Below are 21,782 nucleotides of genomic sequence, written 5' to 3'. Positions count from 1 at the left end.
ACAGCCAGACTAAATAACATAGGAAGTCTGTGGCTGAGCCAGGGCTCAAACGCATCTCTCATAAAGGCCTAGTCCAGTGACGTACCCACTAGTCCATCCCGTCTTTGCAAGGCCCTTATTTCTACTCTCATCTGAAGTCCCTCGGGTAATGTCAGGCTTTACTATTCATATTTTTTAATTCAGACGAACAAAAAAAAAATCACACAAACTCCTAAATTCCGATGGCTTGATCTGACACCAGTGGCAGGTGAGGGAGGGGCTGACAGTGGCTGCAATGCACAGTGGACAAACAAGCTGGAAAAGTGAGGCGCTGTAGAAGGAAATTGCGCAGCTATTTTCTCATTGCTCTGCCCTCAGCAGTGAGGAAACAAAAGGCAACTCACAGCTCCTTTTATTGTCTGAAATGAAATGAATTACGAAGGGAGCATTATTTTTTGGAAGCAGGTTGTGGATGGCTTTATATGGTTTAGATTATATTTGGGCTTACGTTATTGATTGGAGAAAGGGGATAACAGCAGTCTATCCTATAGACATACATGTTCATAGAGGCCTAACATTGTAGCTCATGTAACTAATCCTTGAAGTACTTGTTATTTCCCAGGTGGAAGTAAAGGGACGGGCTAGTTCCCAGGATTTGGGGTGACACTACAAGGAGGCATTATGGTGGTGAGGAGGGAGAATCTGTGGCCATAAGAAAGAGAGATTAGGTCAGGATTCCAGCCTGCCAAGAGCCTAATACCACCCTGCCCTGCCTCTCACCCGTTTAAACAACTACTAGAAATGACACAGTTCTGTGGCTTCAAGGCCAAATAATAGGGCTGGTAATTGTCTGGCTAAGTGCAAGCAGTCAAAGTTGCTTGCTTTATGCAAAGTGTATTTATCAGAAGAAGCTGCTTTTGCTGCAAGACTGATTTTTTTTCTGTGTAAACCTTTGGTAGCTCTGTCTCTTTTTAAGACACGTGTTTGGACCATATGGAAGTGTTTAATATACCAACTGCGGGCCTTTGACGTGTTCCTCTCTGTATAGAGAAGTTATGGGATAATGGTGTGAGCAAAGGGCTGAAAAGCAGCTATTGAGTTCTAATCCTAGTTCTGTCACTGATTCGGTGTGTGACCATGGCCCAGTTCAAAGGTATAACAAGATCCAAGGGCTGAATTCAAACTAGAAATAAGATGCGTGCCAAGGGTTGTGGTGGAAATTGTTTAATCTAGATTGGATGTTTTTCTAAAAGGTATATTCTAGTTCAAACGGGAACTAATTTGGGGAAGTGCTATGGATACAGGTGGTCAGAGCAGATGATCGCCTGGTCCCTTTTGGCCTTGTAGTCTATGAATAGGGCCAATATTTTCACAAATGACCACTGATTCTGGGTGGCATTTTGCCTCAATTTTTGAGTACTTGAGACACCTTTAAAGCGACTTGAGTTGGCCGTCCAGAAGCAGTGTGCACCTTTGTTGGCTTTTAATCTCTCTTAGTAACTGAGTTTCTCCATATGTAAAAGAGGGATACTATACATCAGAGGGGATAACACCTACCAAATGTTAAGAAAAGAACCTGTAAAGTCATATATAAATGCAAAGTGTTATTCCTTTGGGAATGTTCTCTCACCTCAAAAGTGCTATCCTAAGATAAAAGGAGATGTCAGGGCATGTCTGAAACCACTGTGTATCTGTGTGTATTATCTAATTTAATCCTGTGCTGGGACACTGAATCCTTCTGCTATGGAATTTAAACCAGTCAATTTAAAACCACAGCAATTGTACGCAACTTAATTCAAACAAAGCATGAAGATTATTCTATGCTTTGAACATGTTCCCCTTTGGTCCAGGTGTATCATCTGTTCCAATATGTTATTCTCCAGAAATTATTTTTGGGAGACCGGAGGCTCGGAAAGGCAGGTCTCCCAATGGCACAGGCAGCTTACATTATATAACTTACCACACAGACTTACTGGTTGGGAAGCTAATTACGCAGCAGTAGTCTATGTATGCTAGAGTTCAAAGGAAGGCAGACACTTTATACTGTGAGTTAAACACACACAGCTTTTCAGACACAGCCACACAGACTCTCATGCTTGTTCTGAAAAACTTTTCAAGTGGACATCAGTGACTTCCACAAAGGCTGCAGCCAGATGTGTACAAACAACAAAACATGTTGATTATATACGGGGCAGATCAGACCACAGGATTTATATGGGGCATTTAACACTGAAATTGTATAGTACATGCTGAGGTAGCCAGCAGTTGATGTGCAAAGTGTACAAATGAAATGTTCTGTTATTTCAACACTTTCTGGTTTTTCAGTTATTTATAGGTAGGGCCCTACCAAATTCACAGCCATGAAAAACACCTCACAGACCGTGAAATCTGGTCTCCCCCAGCAAAATCTGGTCTTTTGTGTGCTTTTACCCTATAGCACACAGATTTCCTGGGGGAGACCAGTGTTTCTCAAATTGGGGGTCCTGACCCCAAAGGGAGTTGTGAGGGGAGTAACAAGGTTATTTTAGGGGGTCGCAATATTGCCACCCTTACTTTGGCACTGGTGCCTTCAGAGCTGGGCTGCTGGAGAGTGGCACTGTTGGCTGGGCACCCAGCTCTGAAGGCAGCATCCCACCAGCAGCAGCACAGAAGTAAGGGTGGCAATACCATGCCATGCCATCCTTACTTCTGCATTGGTGCCTTCCGAGTAGGTGGAAGGAGAGTGCGGCTGCTGACCGAGGGCCCAGCTCTGCAGGCAGCAGGGCAGAAGTAAGGGTTGCAATGACATGACCTGCCATCCTTACTTCTGCGCTGCTGCTGACGGCGGCTCTGCCTTCAGAGCTGGGCTCCCGGCCTGCAGCTGCTGCTCTCCAGCTGCCCATCTCTGAAGGCAGCGCCACCACCAGCAGCAGCACAGAAGTAAGGTTAGCAGTACCGCAACTCCCCTATTCCCCTACAACTCCTTTTTGGATCAGGACCCCTACAATTATAACACCGTGACAGTTCAGATTTAAATAGCTGAAGTCATGACATTTACAATTTTTAAAATTCTATGACCGTGAAATTGACCAAACTGGACTGTGAATTTGGTAGGGCTCTATTTATAGCTGACCGTGCAGTGTCTTGAGCCTCTCTAGTCTGCAGCTTGCCAACCATTTGCCAGAGAATGGGGAGCCTATAAAGCAGGGAAGCCTGCTACACCTACGAACAAAGCCAGTAAAAAGCTCAAGGAGTATTAGCAGATGGAGGGATCAGCAAAGTTCAGATGAGCCATTTGCCTCAGGTGGGCACAGCTAGAAAAGCAGCGAAATGCTTAGCGAAGTGGCAGTGGGAGCAGGGCAGCAGAGGAGGAAACAGCAGCTGTAGCAGGGGGGTTCAGAGAAGGGGGCACCGCAGACTTGTGAAGATAAATTCTAGATCTAACTCACTGTACAGTTACTCTGGTTATGTCCTTTTCACACACTAGTTCCCCCGCCTGAGAAGAGAGCTGCAATTCATGTGTCTGCCTACTCCTTGCATTACTTTTTGTCTCTTGGCACCTTACATTTCCAGCTGGCACGCCTTCCTCCTTTCTTACACTCCTTCCTGTTTCTGTCACTGAGCCGCCTCTTCCTCTCTCTGCGTAACATGCTTGGCACTCTCCCGCACACACTGTCCTGAGGCACGCTCAGGGCGGAGAGAGACGTCTCCCACAGATAACCCAGTAAGTTCTAAACCAGAGCACGGCAGGGAGTGGCTCACTCTGATGTGTCTGGACAAGCCCAGGTAATTAGTTTCTGATGGAGAAAACGAATAATAGGAATCAAAATCCAACTTCCAGCACAGTTTCTGAGTAGCTTTTTCCTCACCAAAGACACGAGGCCTGAATCTGTAAACTAGGACTAACCCCCAGAGAAGTCAATGGAGTTAAACTGGCGTTAGTGGATAAGAATCAGACCTGCATTTCTCTCATAAAGGTGAATATGCTTCCATGCACCTTTAGTGAAAAGCTCTTGCTTCACCTCCTTTTCCCCACCAAGAGACTACAACCCTGAAGAGACACTTACATTCACTGGTCTCTTGTACTAGAGATGCTGCCTATAGAAGGATGGGAAGCAGGACAAAAGGAGCAATGAGGACTCCATTTCTGCCAAATCCACATTGTCACTTTGGAAGCTAACAAGGGAGAGGGATAAATGAGCTCCGAATGACTACCAACAGCAGACCAGCCTCTTGAACACATTGCAGGAGATAGTGTCCTCAGAAGTTGTATGACAGCAAAGATGAGGCCCCACATTTGAGCTGTCAATTTAAGTGCTTAAGATTCAGAAGAGTTTCTGGGCAAGACGCAGCTTTCAAAGCAAGTCATATAATCTTCTGAAATGCCATTTATCTCCTCTCATGGGAGGGGGACTGAAGACAAAACCAAATTATTTAAACAAGACCCAACAGCACAGAGACAGGCGGCAAAACAGACACAGAACAGGACAAAAACTCAGGTTGAGGAGATGCAAGAGAGCAGGGATGAAGAGGAAAGGAGGCGGTAATGCACTAGGAGGAATAGGTGGTTATAACTGCACTGTGATAAAGTTTCCTTAAAAGAGAAGAAATAAACAAGATCATTTTGCTTCAGATCGAAGGTTAGATTAATCTGTCAGTGACCTGACATGACCCAGCACAGTTAATTTTTTTTACCTGCGTGCAAACACCTGGCTTGCATTTGATCCCTCCTGAGCCCAAGTCATTCCCTAATGAGTAATCAGTTTCTATTTATATAAAAGAATCATTGCATTAGCTGTGAGCTGAGGAAATTCACTTACCCCCAATCTCATTTCACTGTGAAGCAGTTTCTTTCTGATTTTGTTGCCTTAAGACAGAGATAGGCATGAGAATTAATGGCCATCAATTCTCATGCCTCCCCCTTTACCTGTTTTCTCAATGTTCATGCTGCAGGCTTTCTGGCCCTGCGCTCCAGCGTCCCAGTTGTGAGCAGACCCCGACCTCTTCTCTATGCCCAGCTTCTGGGTCCTACACTGAGTCTGTGGCTGGTGATGATTCTCCTTGTTCTTCACCTGACTCTTGTCCTTGCACAACTTGTCCTGCAAGGCCTGGGTTCAAAACACAACCATTTTCCCTTTAAAGGGCATTGTAACTCAAGAGGACACAAACTTCCCTAGACTTCTTGTCATAGACGGAGTGAGATTTGGAAAGGTGACCCTGAGCCCGAGGGTATTGAAATAATTACAGGTATCTCAGTATTTCAAGCTGTATTTCTGCTGTCTTCACATCTTCATCGCTTCCCCGCACCACTCTGATCTGGTCAACTCCCCACCTGCTAAAACCTAACTCCTTCCCATTGCTGTTCCAACCTAATCAAACTCCAGCCTGTGCCATCCCACTAAAGCCATCGGTGCCCTCTTCCCCAATGACCTCCTACGTTCTCCCACACTTTCCCTCCAGCTTCCAGCTCTCATCAACCTCAGGTTTCCAAAAGGTCAGTCACAAGGCAAAAGACAAGAAGCAGCATACACATGGTCTCAGATACAAACTACAGACTGGAAATCGGCATCTCAAATAGCAGTCATTTTTCAAAGTTCTGAAACCTCTGTTTTGGAAAGAAAGGAACAAGGAGAAGACAGGCGGAGGACAGAAAATTAGATGGCAATGTAGGAAAAAAAGATACTCAATTACAGTGACTGAGGCTGATCCATTCATCACATAGCAGGTGATTTCCTGATTGCAATCAGGTGAGCCAAGCCAAGATTGATGGGGAAAAGGAGGAGAGAAAAAAAAATCAGTTTCAGCAGGAATGAAACCAGACAGAGTGAATCAGAAACCGGAGACAGAAAAAATGCATTAAGTCATTTAGTCCACATAGCCCCAAACATGGTTCAGTGCAGGGATTGTTCCTCTCTCTACATTTGCTGGTGTTCTGCCCAGTCTAGTTTCAGATCACCCAAGCAATGATTCTTCCACCATGTTCCCCAGCAGACGTCACCAGAGCTTTCCAGATTTCAGTGTCAGGAAGTTTTCATTTACATTCAGCCTTGATTTTCCTTTCCTTAATTTCATCCCATTCCTCCCAGTTACACCCCCATCCTTGAACCACCTTGAACAAGTCCTCACTCTCTTTAATATTTGACATCCTTTTGGTAGATAGTCGTGTCCCTCCTTACCTTTGTTGCAGTTCAGCCAAGATGCACGTTTAGCTTAGTCTATCCTTTAATATATAGGAATGTATCCTTTCAGCTTCTAAATCACGGTTATTGTTCTCTGTATTCTTTCCAATATGTCAGCACCCCCCTGGTCGAGAGGGACCCAGTTCAGTACACAGTATTCTAGTTGGTGTAGTCATTCTACAGATTGTCAGTTCTGCGTTCCGTGACATGTTGTTTCTGAATTCACACTGGCTTTTTCTGCTGCTATATCACATTGTAAGCTCATTTCCATGGACCATTTAACAATGAGCCACTGTTCAGAGGCACGGATTTGGAGCAAGCCTAACTTCTAACAGTTTTATGACAGATCTGGAAGGATGGAGAGGAATAAGGGGATTATCATAATTTATGTAACAATTATTTAGTAGCTTGAAAAAAAATCTATATTCTTCTCCATTCCAGGAGCAAGCCTTCTCCTTTCTGCCACCCCAGGAAAGATTACGCTGCTTCCGCTGCTGTGCCAGGACTGCCTTAAAGCTCTGCAGACAGGACTTTGAAGCTGTCTCTATAGTGACAATTGTAGGGATTTCTCCGCTGCAGATCTAATGCCAGGGCACTAGCAGTGATCGGTACACTAGTGTAGACCAGACACTAGCATTTTCATCCTCACGTCATCTGAAAGCAAGTGTAGATGACATAGTGGTACAAGCAGTCTCACCTTTGCTCTCCCCAGTGGAATTGTACTGGTGCTGGAGCAATGATGGAACGTTTTCGGAAAATCTGTCAGTGTGAGCATGGGTTTTGTTGTAATCTGTTCACTGACTGAGACTTGAGAATTTCCCCCCACCCCATTCAGAAGCTACTTTTATTAGTTACACTGTATCTATAATGTTCTGAAATAAGGCAAGTTTTACTGGTAAAACTTTGTAGTGTAGACCAGGCTTAAGATCATAAAAGCACTGTACGATAGGTGAGCAGTGCCACACGAGTAAGTCCCTGCCCTGAAGAGCAGAAACCTGAAAGGCATGAGTGAGTACAACACACAGCACAAAATGGTGAATGGTTATTACAGCTGGAATGTTTCTGAACTGAACTTCAAAACGAGGGAGACCAGTTCTCAGACTGCAGCCAGAACACAACATGTGGCACTTCGATAGTGCCTGTCATCCCACATTCTAGAAGCACTTTACAAGAGGTAATTCCTGAAGCTATACCAGGCGCTGGGCCTGGACGGAAAGTGGAGCAGAGCTGCCTCTACACTTCTGTGAAACACACAGGTATTGTCTCCATTGTATAGAGACATGGATTAAGTGACTTGCTCAAAGTCCAACAATGAATGAGTGACAGAAATGGAAATAGAACCCAGGAGTCCTGACTCTCAATCCTTTGTTCTAAACCCTCCATATGAAATTCCTACCATCTTCTCCCCCACCCATGATCCACCTAATCAGTAGTTAGTAAACATTATTGCACAACCCTAGATATGAGATAAGGTGTATGCAATGCATGAGGTGGGTTTTTTGTTTGCTTGTTTGTTTGTTTTGTCTTCTTCCTCCCTTGGATGCTTATTATATAACTCAAAAATGACACCAAAAATGTAAAAGCAGCAAAGAATCCTGTGGCACCTTATAGACTAACAGACGTTTTGGAGCATGAGCTTTCGTGGGTGAATACCCACTTCCTCAGATGTCATGTCATGCATCTGAGGAAGTGGGTATTCACCCACGAAAGCTCATGCTCCAAAACGTCTGTTAGTCTATAAGGTGCCACAGGATTCTTTGCTGCTTTTACAGATCCAGACTAACACGGCTACCCTCTGATACTTGACACCAAAAATGTGATTCTTAACAATTCCACTAAACCTTTACCACTTCCTCACTGGATTTGGTTTCCTAACACTTTCCAGACAACCAAGACATATTTTTCCAACACCCTTTCCATCTCCACTCAAGGAATATAGTATTACAACAAAGTGCCTTTATGCAGCAGAATAAATTGTATTCTGAAAAGAGACAAGCTAGTTTTAAAAATCTGGCACCTAAATCTAAGAGTGTTTTGGTTTTTTTTAATTAGCTAGTAGTTGCTCTATAATCTGAGTTCCTACCTTACTCCTTAGAGGATTTTCTGCTGTGAGAGTGGTGGTACTACTAAATTCAATCAGCTGTGAGTTTCACAATGAGGACACTTATCACATTCCCCCCAAATGCATCCTGCTGGGAAACACTGAGATCTCTACTACTGATTTTTGGTTTGGGATCCTCTACCGATAATGGCCCTGATCCTGGGCTGTGGCTGAGAAGAGTTCAATGCAGCCCTATATCTAGAGAGTGCAAAGGTGACTGCAAGCAACCTTTATTCCTTCCAGATTTTGGAACTGCTGGGGATTGATTCAGCCCTTGACACAAATTAGGGCTGCTTTGATTTACACCCTGCCAGCAACAGTCCCCAAGGGACCATCCAACAGATCATAATAGCCCGAATGCAGAGCATTCCTGCCTTCCCCAACACATCCCTTCTCTTCCTGAGACATGTCCCTGATATGTCCAGGCACCAGAAGTTGTGATGGGGCCTGGTGTAGTGTCATTACATGAGCCTAATGTCACCAGGAAATCCTTCATACACCTCAGGTATTCCCCAGTGGAGAAGTCCAGCTATTTTTTGGCTCCTTTACACTGCAGGCAGATGACTTCTCGATGCCAATATTACACTTAGTTGATAACCCACTCCCTTTTCCATAAAGACACAGCTGAAAAGATACACAGTTCAGCAGGAAACCACCGAGTGCCAGAAGATAAAGAACGCGTTCCTCAGTAGGTGCCCTGGCTTTCATTCCTCTCTCCAAAGGGGATCAGGGGTTCCTCACCTGCACGGTCACGTAGGGGCCTTGTGGACTCGCAGCGCCGCACCAGTTCGAGTCCTCTTCTCTGTCACTGAGGAGTGAATCCTGTCCACTCCCTTAAACAAAACAAAAACGAATGTTAAATAAATCAGCCCAGGAGAAACTGACTACAACCAGCTTGTGTAGCAGAGAGTGAGGAGGGATCCCTTTAGATTGATTCAGTCTTGGGTATGCCTCCTGTTCTCACTCAGCAAGCCTGTCTCCTCCTTCTCTCCCCCCCAAGTTCTGTTCCAGGCCATCCATCATCATGCTAGTAACTAAAGCTGGTATCCAAGCCCCCTCCCTTCTCTGGCTCACAGCCACGGTCATTAACAACTACCGTCAAGCTTTCGATTCCTGCTGCCCAAAATACTTCAGGTCAGAGCTTTGTATGAAATCTCAGCCACAGGGCCATATACTAAAGAGAGGAGGAGAGATGGGGGGTCGGGGGCGGGGGAGAAGGAAAAGATGTAAGCAAAGCTACAGTATGCCCACCTGAGTGATCTGAGACCTGTCAAACTCATTTCACATATGACTACAACTTCCTCTTCGTACGTCATTTGGAAAATGTAAAGCACCATACAAGAACAAAGTATTATTACAACTTTGGCAATGTTGATTAGCAAAATAAGCCCTTTAGGGCAAATATGATCTGTTGGCAAATGAACATAAGTTATAGGAATCCAAACTGTAGGAATCTATTCATGTATCTTTATGAAGAACCCTGTAAACAATCCAAACAGACTCTGAAGAATTATGCAAACTTCACCTCTCAATCTACAAGGTTGTCAGACGCGTGAACTTTTTCTGTACAGTCAAAACTCCCACACAAGGGGATTGGGAATCAGGATTCCTGGGTTCTCCTCCCACCTTTGCTACTCGCTTATTTTGTGACTTCAGTATCTATGACCTTATCCCCTATCTAGTTGCCCGACCAGGTCTGCATCTCAAAACCTGTCTAACTGACACTGCAGAACTAGTGAGCTAACACCTCTTCCCCAGAATGTGTTTCACTACAGAAACAGAACCAAGACGGACAAATCTAGAGGCAGCGTAGCCACTCTGTTCTTTTTTGGGTCCAAATGCAGAAAAAGCTCACTTGAGAAAATGGATCTTTCCCAGCTCTCTCACTGCTCAGCCAAAAATCAACCCGTGGATGGAGAGCAGCTGGCTAAAGCTGAACCCTGGCAGGACCACTGAAGTGATACTGGTAGGAAGTGGCAAGCACTTTAAAGAACTTGCCTCCTTTCTCACATCCCCCACTCTCAAGAGTGTCTGTTACCACAAGGCTATGGGTTGATATGGTTGTGGAGTCCTCAATGCTACTGGATGCTCAAATAGCCATGATGGCAAAAAACACTCACTTTTTTGTGATGAGCAGGAGTTGTGTTCCTTCCTTCCAGACACAGTGACTCACACTCTGGTGACCTCCAGGCTTGATCATTGCAACTCATTACATGTAGGAATGACCCTCCAGCGGTTGCAAAATACAGCAACCCCTTGGCTTAGCAGTGTACGGCATCATGACCATAGAAACTCACTCAGCTCTCTGAAGTGGCTATTCAAAGTCTTTTTCCTGATATTCAAAGCCCTGTATAAAAGTGGCCCAATCTATCTGAGACATCACTTCTCCTTCAGTGACCATAACTTCCTATGATGTCTATGTCCCATTAGTACAATGAATATACAGACCACAGAGGGAGGCTTGCAAGGGTGGTAAAGAGAACTTTCACGGGAGCTGGGGCTAAACTAGGGAACCCAGCCCTGAATGAAATAAGAATGACTACAGGTCTCTCCATGTCCAGAATGAAATGCAAAAATGAACTCTTCAGTTTAGCTTTCCCATGATCAGTTCATCTCACACACGAACACACCAAAAACTACTATAAATAAATCAGGCTCTTTTTCCTACAGGCTGGAAAGGGACAGAGAGAGGTTGTTATTGCTATTTCTGTTCTGAAATAGTTGGTAAGTACTCAGATACTATAGTGAAGAGGGCTGTATATGTACAAGATAGATATGTAATCTTGCTGTGCATGTCACTTTGCCTCCCTATGCCCCTGTTTCCCCATCTTTAAAATAGGAATAACAACCTTTCAAAATCATGTGTAGTTCCTTAATAAAAAGGTATTACATACATGCAATTAATATACATTATTATTCCCCACCAGGTAGGACACAGTCTGATGCTAATCATACAGTACACTGGTTTTTAGTGTCTCACTCCCCACCAGTCTCTCCGCCCTGTAACAAAGCAATGCTCCTAGCTCACTGGGGAAAGGGCATGGGGGGGAATGAAAACATAATTTCAGACCCCTGCTCCTGCATACCAGGCCACATACACATGTCTATGGTCAGTAGTTAGAAATCAGAGAAGAGGAAACAATACATAGACAAATTGCTGCCAAGGTTTAAGAACTTAAAGGTGTCAGAGAGTGAACAATAAAAGAGTGCAGACAATCCATTTGTTTTTGATTTTCCACCCAAAATTTCTAGTACTTTTGCTAAAACCTGGCTTTAACACTCAGAGTGACCCTGAAGCCTGCAAACAGACAGTTTGTCTTGTGTATAACCGCACAGAAGCTGCAGCATGTTTCAACAAGTAGGTTTTGGTTCTTTTAGCTACTTTTTGAAAAGGCGTCAGCCCCTGAAGAAGAAAAAACGTTGAACTAAACTCACCTATTTGGTTTCAGTGCTTTAGAGAGATAACAAACTCTCCCAAGGACCTGAGATGAAGGACGAACAGAATCCACGTGGTTTTCTTCCATGCAGCTCACAGATATTTTTTTTTTCTTTTACACGTTAAAATTTAACTTTTGTCCCAAGGCTTCTGACTAGGAGGAGGGAGAGGAGCCTTTTACCTTCCACCACAGCAGCAGCACTGAAACACTTGTCTGATGAACCCTGGAGTTACCTAACAGCTTTTGTCTGTTTCAGAATTGCTTCCCCCGAAACCATTTTAGTCTCATCTCTGGCATCTAAAAAGAAATGTCAAAAATGCGGGCTCGCTGGTTTTCTAGCCTATCCTGGCTGTAGTGTGAGAAAGGGTGTGACCATGAGTGGGCTGGGCATGGAATGGGATGAGCCATCACTTAATACTCACGGTTAAGAGGGAGGTCCTTTTTCCACAGGTCTTTCAACGAGGGAGTAGGTCCCAGATCCCAGGTCTTGCGAGATGTAATCATGGCATAGGGCCCCAAAGCAGACTGACACCTCAGGGCCTGGGAATAAACACAAGCAAAGATATTCCAGTAAAGGGTTGGATTCCAGCTGCAGGAAGTTAATGGTCCAAGATGAGACACTTTAGCAAGCTATGCAAGTAGCAATATCCCCATCTTGATTCCTACTCCCACACACATCTGGAACGATTCAGATTTGAATACTGGGAATTTATCCACATGAGAAATGCTGACTGATACAAAGCAGGCGTTTACGCACACTGTATCTGTAATTAACTTAATAATTCCTGTTTACAATGTTATTGTAGCTGTGTTGCTTCCTTCTTCATGTTGTGATGTTTCCAGTTTAATTGCCAGCATTCCATAGCTTCCATAGTTGTTTGGCGTGGTCTTTACCCAGGTTGTTTTGGTTAATAATTCCTGTGTCATTTCTAGCTTCTTCCACTACTACATTTGATTTTATAACTTTTACATTTACAGGGCCGGAATAATGTCATCCTATGAGTCTGCACACCACCTTGTACAATAGCCAGGAAATAAGCATCCGTCTCTTACCTGTTCTCTTATGCATCACGCTCTTATTGCATCACACTCTTATTGCAGTGCTGTGATCTTGACTGGGGCCTTAAAAAGTGTTTCCACAGTACAAAGAATAGCAAAGATATTTGGGGTCTTTGTTCAGTTGTTGAGCTGGATTCTCATCTTGCACCAGTTTTTCCACCAGAGGACTTCAGTGGAATTATTTGATTTAAACCTTCATAACTTAAATCATAATCTAGTTTATCACACAATCAGGCCTCCACAGGATGAGAACCATAGCCCAGAGAGGCTGGAAGCAGACTGGGGAAGAGAGAGACTCCTATCCACGTGGCATGTGCCATCTGAATGCCCACGCCTTCCAACTTCACTACGTCTCACTCATCTGGAAGGAGACTCCTTCATTTGAGATTAAACTGTAAGCAAGTCTTCAAATCCTCTGTCTCACAAGGAAGGATTTGGCAGTGTTTGTTTCAATTAGACATCTAAAATATCATTCATAACTTTACAAAACTGCTCTCATTCATACTGCGGTAGCTCAATGACCCTGTGTCTCAGTGATCCCATTGGGTCATCTGGAGAGGAAGTATGAGCCTAGCACGGGTTCAAGCACATGCAGTTGAATCAGTAAAGTAGTCAGAAAGCGTGATATTCCCTGCCTCGGGGACTACTCTAAACTCAAAGCCATAATGAAGGGGAGAAAAGGAATCAGCCCTAAAGATGAACCAAAACTGAAAACAACCAAAAAAGACCTGTGGCTTGGCAGCCAGGCAGTGGCATGAAGAAAGGTGGCATTAGGAGAGAGCTCTGTGATCTAGGATTGTCTCGATCTGTTTAGTCAAACTCAGGAGAACTGGATACAATAGAGTGACCAGATGTCCCAATTTTACAGGGACAGTCCCGATATTTGTCGCTGTCTTATATAGGTGCTTATTACCCTCAACCCCCGTCCCGATTTTTTCACACTTCCTGTCTGGTCACCCTAGGATACATGATCCTTACCATCTCACATACGCACACAGAGCTTCTGGTCAGAAATCTCTGAACCAGGGTAGACCGCATTACAAGAAGTGTAGTTATGCAGGGAAAGCCAGTGCCGTGGAGGAACAAAGAAACAGAGAATAGCACATGATCAGAAACTAGAGATGAAGAGGAGAAATAAACATTTATTTTTAAACTGCATTTTTATTTAAAATCCCTGTCATCAGTTTATGCTTAAACTGGAAGCAATTCAGAGCAGGGACTGTCTTTTCTATGCCTGGTGAAGCACCTAATGCACATTAAGTGCTGATTAAATAATACACCTCTGTCCCGATATAACGCGACTCGACATAACACGAATTCAGATATAACACGGTAAAGCAGCGCTCTGGGAGGGCAGGGCTGTGTGCTCCGGCAGATCAAAGCAAGTTCGATATAACGCAGTTTCACCCATAACTCGGTAAGATTTTTTGGCTCCCAAGGACAGCGTTATATCGGAGTAGAGGTGTAATTAAAACAATCTTTTCTATTTTGCTCGTCACGCTCCTTTCATCCAAAGATTTCAAAATGTTGCATGAACATTAATGGAACCTTAAAACACCCTTTTTTAGCTCTCCACTCTGCCTCATTAACTATTACATCACTTATTAGAGTGACCCAACCCACACTGACAGGGGCCCCAGTGCTTAACTGCCACTAAATGGGCACAGGGGTCCATTGAGACGGTGGCAGCTGCAGAATCAGAACCCTGGCATTATCCCACTGTTTATTACAGCACATTTATTCCGACCCCTGGAAATGCTGAATCTTGAAACGAAGATTACCGCAAACGTTATGCTGTGCATATTAATGGAACGAATCCCATGTATTTCCAAGCCTCCTGCTCTGCTATTTCTGATGCATCTCACACGCATGCATGGTTCTTGTCACACATTTAGGCCTTGGCAGGTGAAGCGTAACGGCAATGCAATAGCACGCTCACACTCCGGGGGGAAACCAGAATTCCAGCAGCCGGCGCACACCATGTCAGGTGCCACTGATAGCCAAACAAGTCACTGGAAATACAGACTGACCGATGGAAATTGAGGTGATTTGGGGGAGCGGGAGGGGGTGACCGAAGCAAAGCCCTGGTTAAAAGGCACAAACCACCTACTGCTGCGTTTGCTCCCACTCCACCCCCACCGCCAATGACAATGAGTCCTTTGAGAGAGACAAGGCAGGTGAGGGAATGTCTTGTATGGGACCAACTTCTGCGGATGGAGGGGACCAGCTTGACAGCTACACGGAGCTCTTCTTCGGGCTCCTTTCGGTAGGGCCAGGAGAGAGACACACACAGAGAGACAAAAAAAGAGAAGACACACAGGCACCAACACACACACCCAGGATCAAAGCAGAGGCATCCAGACACACACAGACACACACAAACACACCGCTCCGACAGAAGACACAGGTACTAACACACACACACCCAGGATCAAAGCAGAGGCATCCAGACACACACACACACACACACACACCGCTCCGACAGAAGACACAGGTACTAACACACACACACCCAGGATCAAAGCAGAGGCATCCAGACACACACACACACACACACCGCTCCGACAGAAGACACAGGTACTAACACACACACACCCAGGATCAAAGCAGAGGCATCCAGACACACACACACACACACACACACACACACACACACAGGATCAAAGCAAAAGCACACACACACACACACACACACACAGGATCAAAGGAGAGGAATCCACACACACACACACACACACACAGGATCAAAGGAGAGGAATCCACACACACACACACACACACACACACACACACACACACACACAGAATCAAAGGAGAGGAATACACACACACACACACACACACAGGATCAAAGGAGAGGAATACACACACACACACACACACACACACACACAGGATCAAAGGAGAGGAATACACACACACACACACACACACACACAGAATCAAAGGAGAGGAATACACACACACACACACACACACACACACACAGGATCAAAGGAGAGGAATACACACACACACACACACACACCCCTACCTCCCGGCCCGCGGACGCAGCAACACGAGGGGCCGAGGCCAGACTCACCCGGTCGGAGCTGCCCGGCTCCGGGGTGGGCGCCCGGCGCTGCCCGGCCTGGCCGCCCCCGGGGGCAGGAGGGCCATGGCAGGGGGCTGCGCTGTCACCCCCTCACGCCGCCAGCCCGGATTCCGCAGGCAAGTGGCGGAGCGTCCCCACTCCCCGCCCCGCACACACCCCCTCGCGCCCCCCCCCCCGCTTTTCCACAGGAAATGACTGGCTCCGACTCGCTGCCGGTTGCCATGGTAACCGGCTGGCCGCACTCCGGGGCTCCTTCTCCGCAGCGGGCCGCGCCGGGGGGTGGGCGGGACCCCGCGGGAGGGGAGCTGCGGGCGGGTCCCACGCCGCAGCCTGGCCGGCTCCAGCCCTCTGCTCCGGGGGGGGCTCGCCAGGGGGGCTAGACGTGCAGCCGAGGCGGGGGAAGGCAGCAAAACCCACCCGAGGCGTGTCCCCGACGGGCTGGGCCGGCAGCCGCTGCCCGGCGCCAGGAGCGAGCCCAGGGGCTGTTGTCCTTTCCAGCACAGTGGCTGCATTGCCCCCACCCCAGGAGACAGCAGTGCCCCCAGCTCGGGGCGCACGGACCGAGGCTGCAAAGCAGCAGCCAGCCTCTCACTAGCCTGGCTGGGAAGAGCCAGAGCACCCCCGTGGGGTCACAACGAGCCCCTTCTTCGGGAGAAAAAAACCCCGCTGCCTGCCCTAAACTGTTCTCCAGAGCTGTAAATAAGCCGCCCTGCTCCACCTCAGAGGTGGATGCTTTTCTGTGGTGGTTAAAATGATTAACCTGCATGCTTTGTAAAGCATGCAGCGATCTTTCTGGATGAAAGGGTTACAGGCGAACACATTGTGGCCATCAAGTAATTCCCAAATGCAGGGTTTATTTTTCAATAATAAACCTTAATATAAATACTGGGGCTGTCCAGAGATTTAAAAAAATTGATCGCAATTAATCATGCCATTAAAAATTAATCATGATTAATCGCACTGTTAAAAATTAATAGAACACCGTTTATTTAAATATTTTTGGATGTTTTCTACATTTTCAAATGTATTGACTTCAATTTCAACACAGAATACAAAGTGTACAGTGCTCACTTTATATTTAGTTTTGATTGCAAGTATTTGCACTGTAAAAAAAAATGTATTTTTCAGTTCACCTAATATAAGTCCTATAGTGCAATTGCTTTATCATGAAAGTTGAACTTGCAAATGTAGAATTATGTATCAAAAAACTGCATTAAAAATAAGCAATGTAAAATTTTAGAGGCTGCAAGTCCACTCAGTCCTACTTCTTGTTCAGCCAATCTCTCAGAAAAACAAGTTTGTTTACCTTTGCAGGAGATAATGCTGCCTGCTTCTTGTTTACAGGGGCACCTGAAAGTGAGAACAGGTGTTCACATGGCACTATTGTAGCTGGCATCACAAGAATATTTACGTGCCAGATGCACTAAAGATTCATATGCCCCTTCATGCTTCAACCACCATTGCAGGGGACATGGGTCCATGCTGATGATGGGTTCTGCTCAATAACAATCCAAAGCAGTACAACCAATGCATGTTTATTTTCATCATCTGAGTCAGATGCCACCAGCAGAAGGTTGTTTTTCTTTTTTGGTGGTTCGGGTTCTGTAGTTTCTGCATCAGAGTGTTGCTCTTTTAAAACTCTGTTTAGCATATCTGGCACATATATACCTTGCAATGGCAGCTACAAAAGTGCCGAGCAAATGCCTGTTTCTCACTATCTTCTGTAAAAGAAGACAAACTTGTTTGTCTCTTAGTGATTGGCTGAACAAGACGTAGGACTGAGTGGACTTGTAGGCTCTGAAGTTTTACACTGTTTTGTTTTTAAGTGCAGTTATGTAACAAAAACAATCTACATTTGTAAGTCACATTTTCATGACAGAGATTGCACTACAGTACTTGTATAAGGTGAATTGAAAAATACTATTTCTTTTGTTTATCATTTTTACAGTGCAAATATTTATAATAAAAAATAAACACTGAATTCAGTTACAACATAGAATACAATATATATGAAAATGTAGAAAAACATCCAAAATATTTTATAAATTTCAATTGATATTCTATTGTTTAACCGTGTGATTAATTGCAATTAATTTTTTTAATGGCGATTAATTTTTTTGAGTTAATCATGTGAGTTAACTGTGATTAATTAACAGCCCTAATCAATACATATCAGACTATCCAGATAGTTGTGTGGCCTGCATCTGAGCACCTGCATGGAAAGATCTTCATGCTTATTATTTTTTAAAATTAAAAAAAAGAGTGTATCTGTGTTTTTTAATTCAAACATTTCCCTGTGTTGTTGGAAACCCAAATACAAGAACCTTGTACTTGTGTAGCAGCTAGAAAGCTGGATTATTCTTCAATTTATAATTGTGCTTTATAAAATAATAGGCATCTACCTACCACTCCAAGTGCCTTTGACATAAATTCCAAAATCAAATCAGTTGGAACTAAAAGCTAAACCCACCATCAGCTCCCCCCAAAACTAGACCCATGACAGAGCTCCCACAAAATTCAGTGCCTCCGTACAAACCTCAGTCCCTTTCACACCCCTTCCTCCCCGAAAGTCCAAAAAACAGTTATGCTTTACAGCCCTGTCTACTCCGTTTTAATTGTCTAAGATGGGCTCTCAAACTGGGGGTTGCAAGGTCATTACAGGGGGTGTCGCAAGCTGTCAACCTCCACCCCAAACCTGCTTGCCTCCAGCATTTATAATGGTGTTATATATATTAAAAAGTGTGGTTAATTTATTGGTGGGTGGGATCGCACTCAGGGGCTTGTGATGCAAAATGGATCACCAGTAAAAAAGTTTGAGACCCACTGGTCTTAAGATGAGTGAAATGCTAAATGTAAACAGTACAAATTAGATATTTCCTCTCCCCCACACACGTTTCATGATCTTAAATTAGTTAGGCCATGTCTATGGTAGCATTTATGTCAACAAAACTTTCGGCACTCAGAGGTGTGAAAAAAACCTCTGGGCAACATAAATTTTGCCAGCATAAGCACTCGTGTGTGCATCGTTTTGTCGGCAAGAGACGTTCTCACTGCTCCTTGCACTGGTTTTGTTATATCAACAGGAGAGCTCTTGCCCGTCACCATAACGCAGCTGCACGAGCCATCTTACAGGAGCACACCTGTATGAGTACAGCTGTGCTGCTGCAAGCTTGTAACTGTAGACGTGGCCTACACAGGAAAGGAAAACAGGAAGGAATTTATTTAATAACGTTTGTTTTACTTGACAAATGACCCGATAAGCAACATAACTTTGCGCACTTCTAGCACCTTCAATCTGAGATTCTCAAGGCACTTTGCAAACTTGAACGAAGCAAGAGGAATGCCTAATTTGTAGCTATAGAGAGGGAAACTAAGGCATAGAAAGGGGAAGTGATTCACTCAAGGTCACACAAAGTTTACAGGAGGGCCGAGAATAGAACCCAAATAGCCTGACTCCCAAGACTATGCTTTAGTCACATGCTCGTCCTTCCCATTTCCACAAATTACAGGAATGACAAATTACTAGTTCTACATTTAGTTGTGAGAGATGCATAAAAAACGTGACTTACACTTTAAAAATAGTTTCTTTCTTATAGCGCTAGAAGGAGACTAGACTTGTCCCTTCCAGTCCTATGTCCTACATCCCAGTTAGAAGTCAGGTACTGATCACTGGTGGCTCAGTAAGAAAACTGAACTATTTACGTGAGGTCCATACTCAGAAGGCTTTGCTATACCAGTATATTATACTGGAAATGCTCCTAGTGTGCATGCAGCTTACACCTTCAAAACTGCACTTTTGCCATTGTACCTTATTCCAGCCCCACCCCCAAGTTTTGCTGGTATAACTGTGTCTACACTAGGCACTTTTGCCAGCACCGTTATGATGTCAGCTGCTCAACACAGCTATACCAACAAAAATTTGTAGTATACACTTGGCCTTAGAGGAGTGTTTTTACTTCAGCAATTGGGAGATGCTGTAGACATAAGTGGGAAAAGACACCAAGGAGGAGAGAGGAGAAGACAAACAGTCCTTCCACTGAACACCAGCAGACAGATTTCTCTCCAGTGCAGGAACAGAGGCAAAGCAGCTTGTACAATGGCTTCTGGGGGCAGCGCAGCTCCTGGAGGAGGGTTGTCTCTGCCGCAATGGCCCCAGTGGGGCTATACAAAGGCACAGAATAGCTGGATGGGCAGTTCATTCTAACCCCCCACATGCCGTTTATGTCCTCCATCTCTCCTCCACTGCTCTGGAATGCAGCCCTTGCTGTGGGATAGACTGTGCAGAGCTGGCTCTATGCCTGGAGTAGGGGCTGCTATGCTGGGGATGCTCACCATGAGCCCATACACTAGCCCTGCAGTTGCTTTAAGACAGTTTAGTTACACAAAGGCAATGATGAACTAGGCCCCAGAACCTTATCCATCAGCACAAATTAGATATTTCCTCTCCCCCACACACGTTTCATGATCTTAAATTAGTTAGGCCATGTCTATGGTAGCATTTATGTCAACAAAACTTTCGGCACTCAGAGGTGTGAAAAAAACACACCTCTGAGCAACATAAATTTTGCCAGCATAAGCACTTGTGTGTGCATCGTTTTGTCGGCAAGAGACGTTCTCACTGCTCCTTGCACTGGTGACCTGGCTCTCATCAGAATTGACCTTAGGCAGAGGCAGCACCAAGTGACTGATGGTGGTCATATGCTTCTGGCGGCTCAGTGTTGCCTCAGCATTGCTAGCCTCAATCCCAGTTCCTACTCAAACCAATCCCCTTGGCAGCAGAAACAAAGAGTTGCTCGCCAAGCTCTTGCTTGAGGCCAGAAAATGGTTAAGCTGTACCTATGTTTCATTTTCCACCAAGAAGTGGTCCTGGCAATACTGAAATTCTTCCATCAGCACCACACAAACTGTGTTGCCTGCTGTGGGCTGTTTGCTGGAGATCAGGTATCCACCCTGCCCAATTCACTTTCCCAGCCTTAAATGTTAAGGTTCAAGTGAATGTGAAAGGGTTTGGCTATCAAAAGTGCTGACAAAGTCCTGGCACTTCCTGTTACTCATTGGGAAAGAAGGTGTGTGGGGGAAGGGATGGGGAAAGGCAGGACACAGAAGCTCCCACGTTCATTGGACAAAAATATGTTTGTCTTCTGTGAAGCTAAAAATGAATGGAATGCAGACACAGCGCCCACATGGCTGCGTGCAACCAAGTACTTGGTAATTAAAAGATTTGGTAGGGGATTAGCTTGTGAGAAGCATGCAGGGTATAAAAATAAACTTCATCTTCCTCTATGTCCTTCTCCAGTCTCTTCCCTCCTCCATGACCTGAGCAGATACCTGTGTTGCCGATTCTTATGGTATTGGATGTTTTACTTAGAGCCTCGGCTTTGGAGACTCATAGACTTTAAGGTCAGAAGGGACAATTATGATAATCTATTCTTACCTCCTGCACAATGCAGGCCACAGAATCTCACCCACTCACTCCTGTAACAAACCCCTAACCTATGCCTGAGTTAATGAAGTCCTCAAATCGTGATTTAAAGATCTCAAAGTGAAGAGAATCCTCCAGCAAGTGACCCATGCCCCATGCTGCAGAGGAAGGTGAAAAACTTCCAGGGCCTCTGCCAATCTGCCCTGGAGGAAAATTCCTTCTTGACCCCAAATATGGCCATCAGTTAAACCCTGAGCATGTGGGCAAGACTCACCAGCCAGCACCCACAAAAGAATTCTCTGTAGTAACTCAGATCGCACCCCATTTAACATCCCATCACAGAGCATTGGGCATATTTACCTGCTAATAATCAAAGATCAATTAATTGCCAAAATTAGGCTATTGCATCATCCCATCCCCTCCATAATCTTATCAAGTGATTACATGAAGAGCTCAGCTTTCATCCAAAAAAATATACTTCTGGTCCTCAGGGTTGTGAAGAAAAGCATGAAGATGTGTTGTGACAAAACTG

The 21,782-nt window shown here is 44.9% G+C and overlaps 1 protein-coding gene across 9 annotated transcripts in view; it reads right to left on the bottom strand.

The window, feature by feature from the left end:
* Positions 1 to 21,782, bottom strand: part of KIFC3 (kinesin family member C3) — a 63,168-nt gene that overhangs the window by 28,239 nt on the left and 13,147 nt on the right. For 4 of the 9 annotated variants that reach the window (XM_030581818.1, XM_030581813.1, XM_030581817.1 and 1 more), the window contains exons 1-4: positions 15,817 to 15,882; positions 12,098 to 12,215; positions 8,980 to 9,071; positions 4,886 to 5,066 (exon numbers count right to left, since the gene is read on the bottom strand). In XM_030581818.1, coding sequence (XP_030437678.1) covers positions 4,886 to 5,066; positions 8,980 to 9,071; positions 12,098 to 12,179 — 355 coding nt within the window. In that variant the 5' untranslated portion in view covers positions 12,180 to 12,215; positions 15,817 to 15,882. Of the gene's footprint in view, positions 1 to 4,885; positions 5,067 to 6,134; positions 6,262 to 8,979; positions 9,072 to 12,097; positions 12,216 to 15,816; positions 15,883 to 16,245; positions 16,263 to 21,782 lie in introns of those variants that run through there. The other 5 variants (XM_030581815.1, XM_030581814.1, XM_030581819.1 and 2 more) reach the window with 5 other exon arrangements.

This window comes from Gopherus evgoodei, chromosome 12 (genome assembly GCF_007399415.2).
Source record: "Gopherus evgoodei ecotype Sinaloan lineage chromosome 12, rGopEvg1_v1.p, whole genome shotgun sequence".
Taxonomy (NCBI): domain Eukaryota; kingdom Metazoa; phylum Chordata; order Testudines; family Testudinidae; genus Gopherus; species Gopherus evgoodei.
The sequence above is the reverse complement of the archived record's forward strand: the minus strand, read 5'-3'. Positions and strand labels throughout refer to the sequence as shown.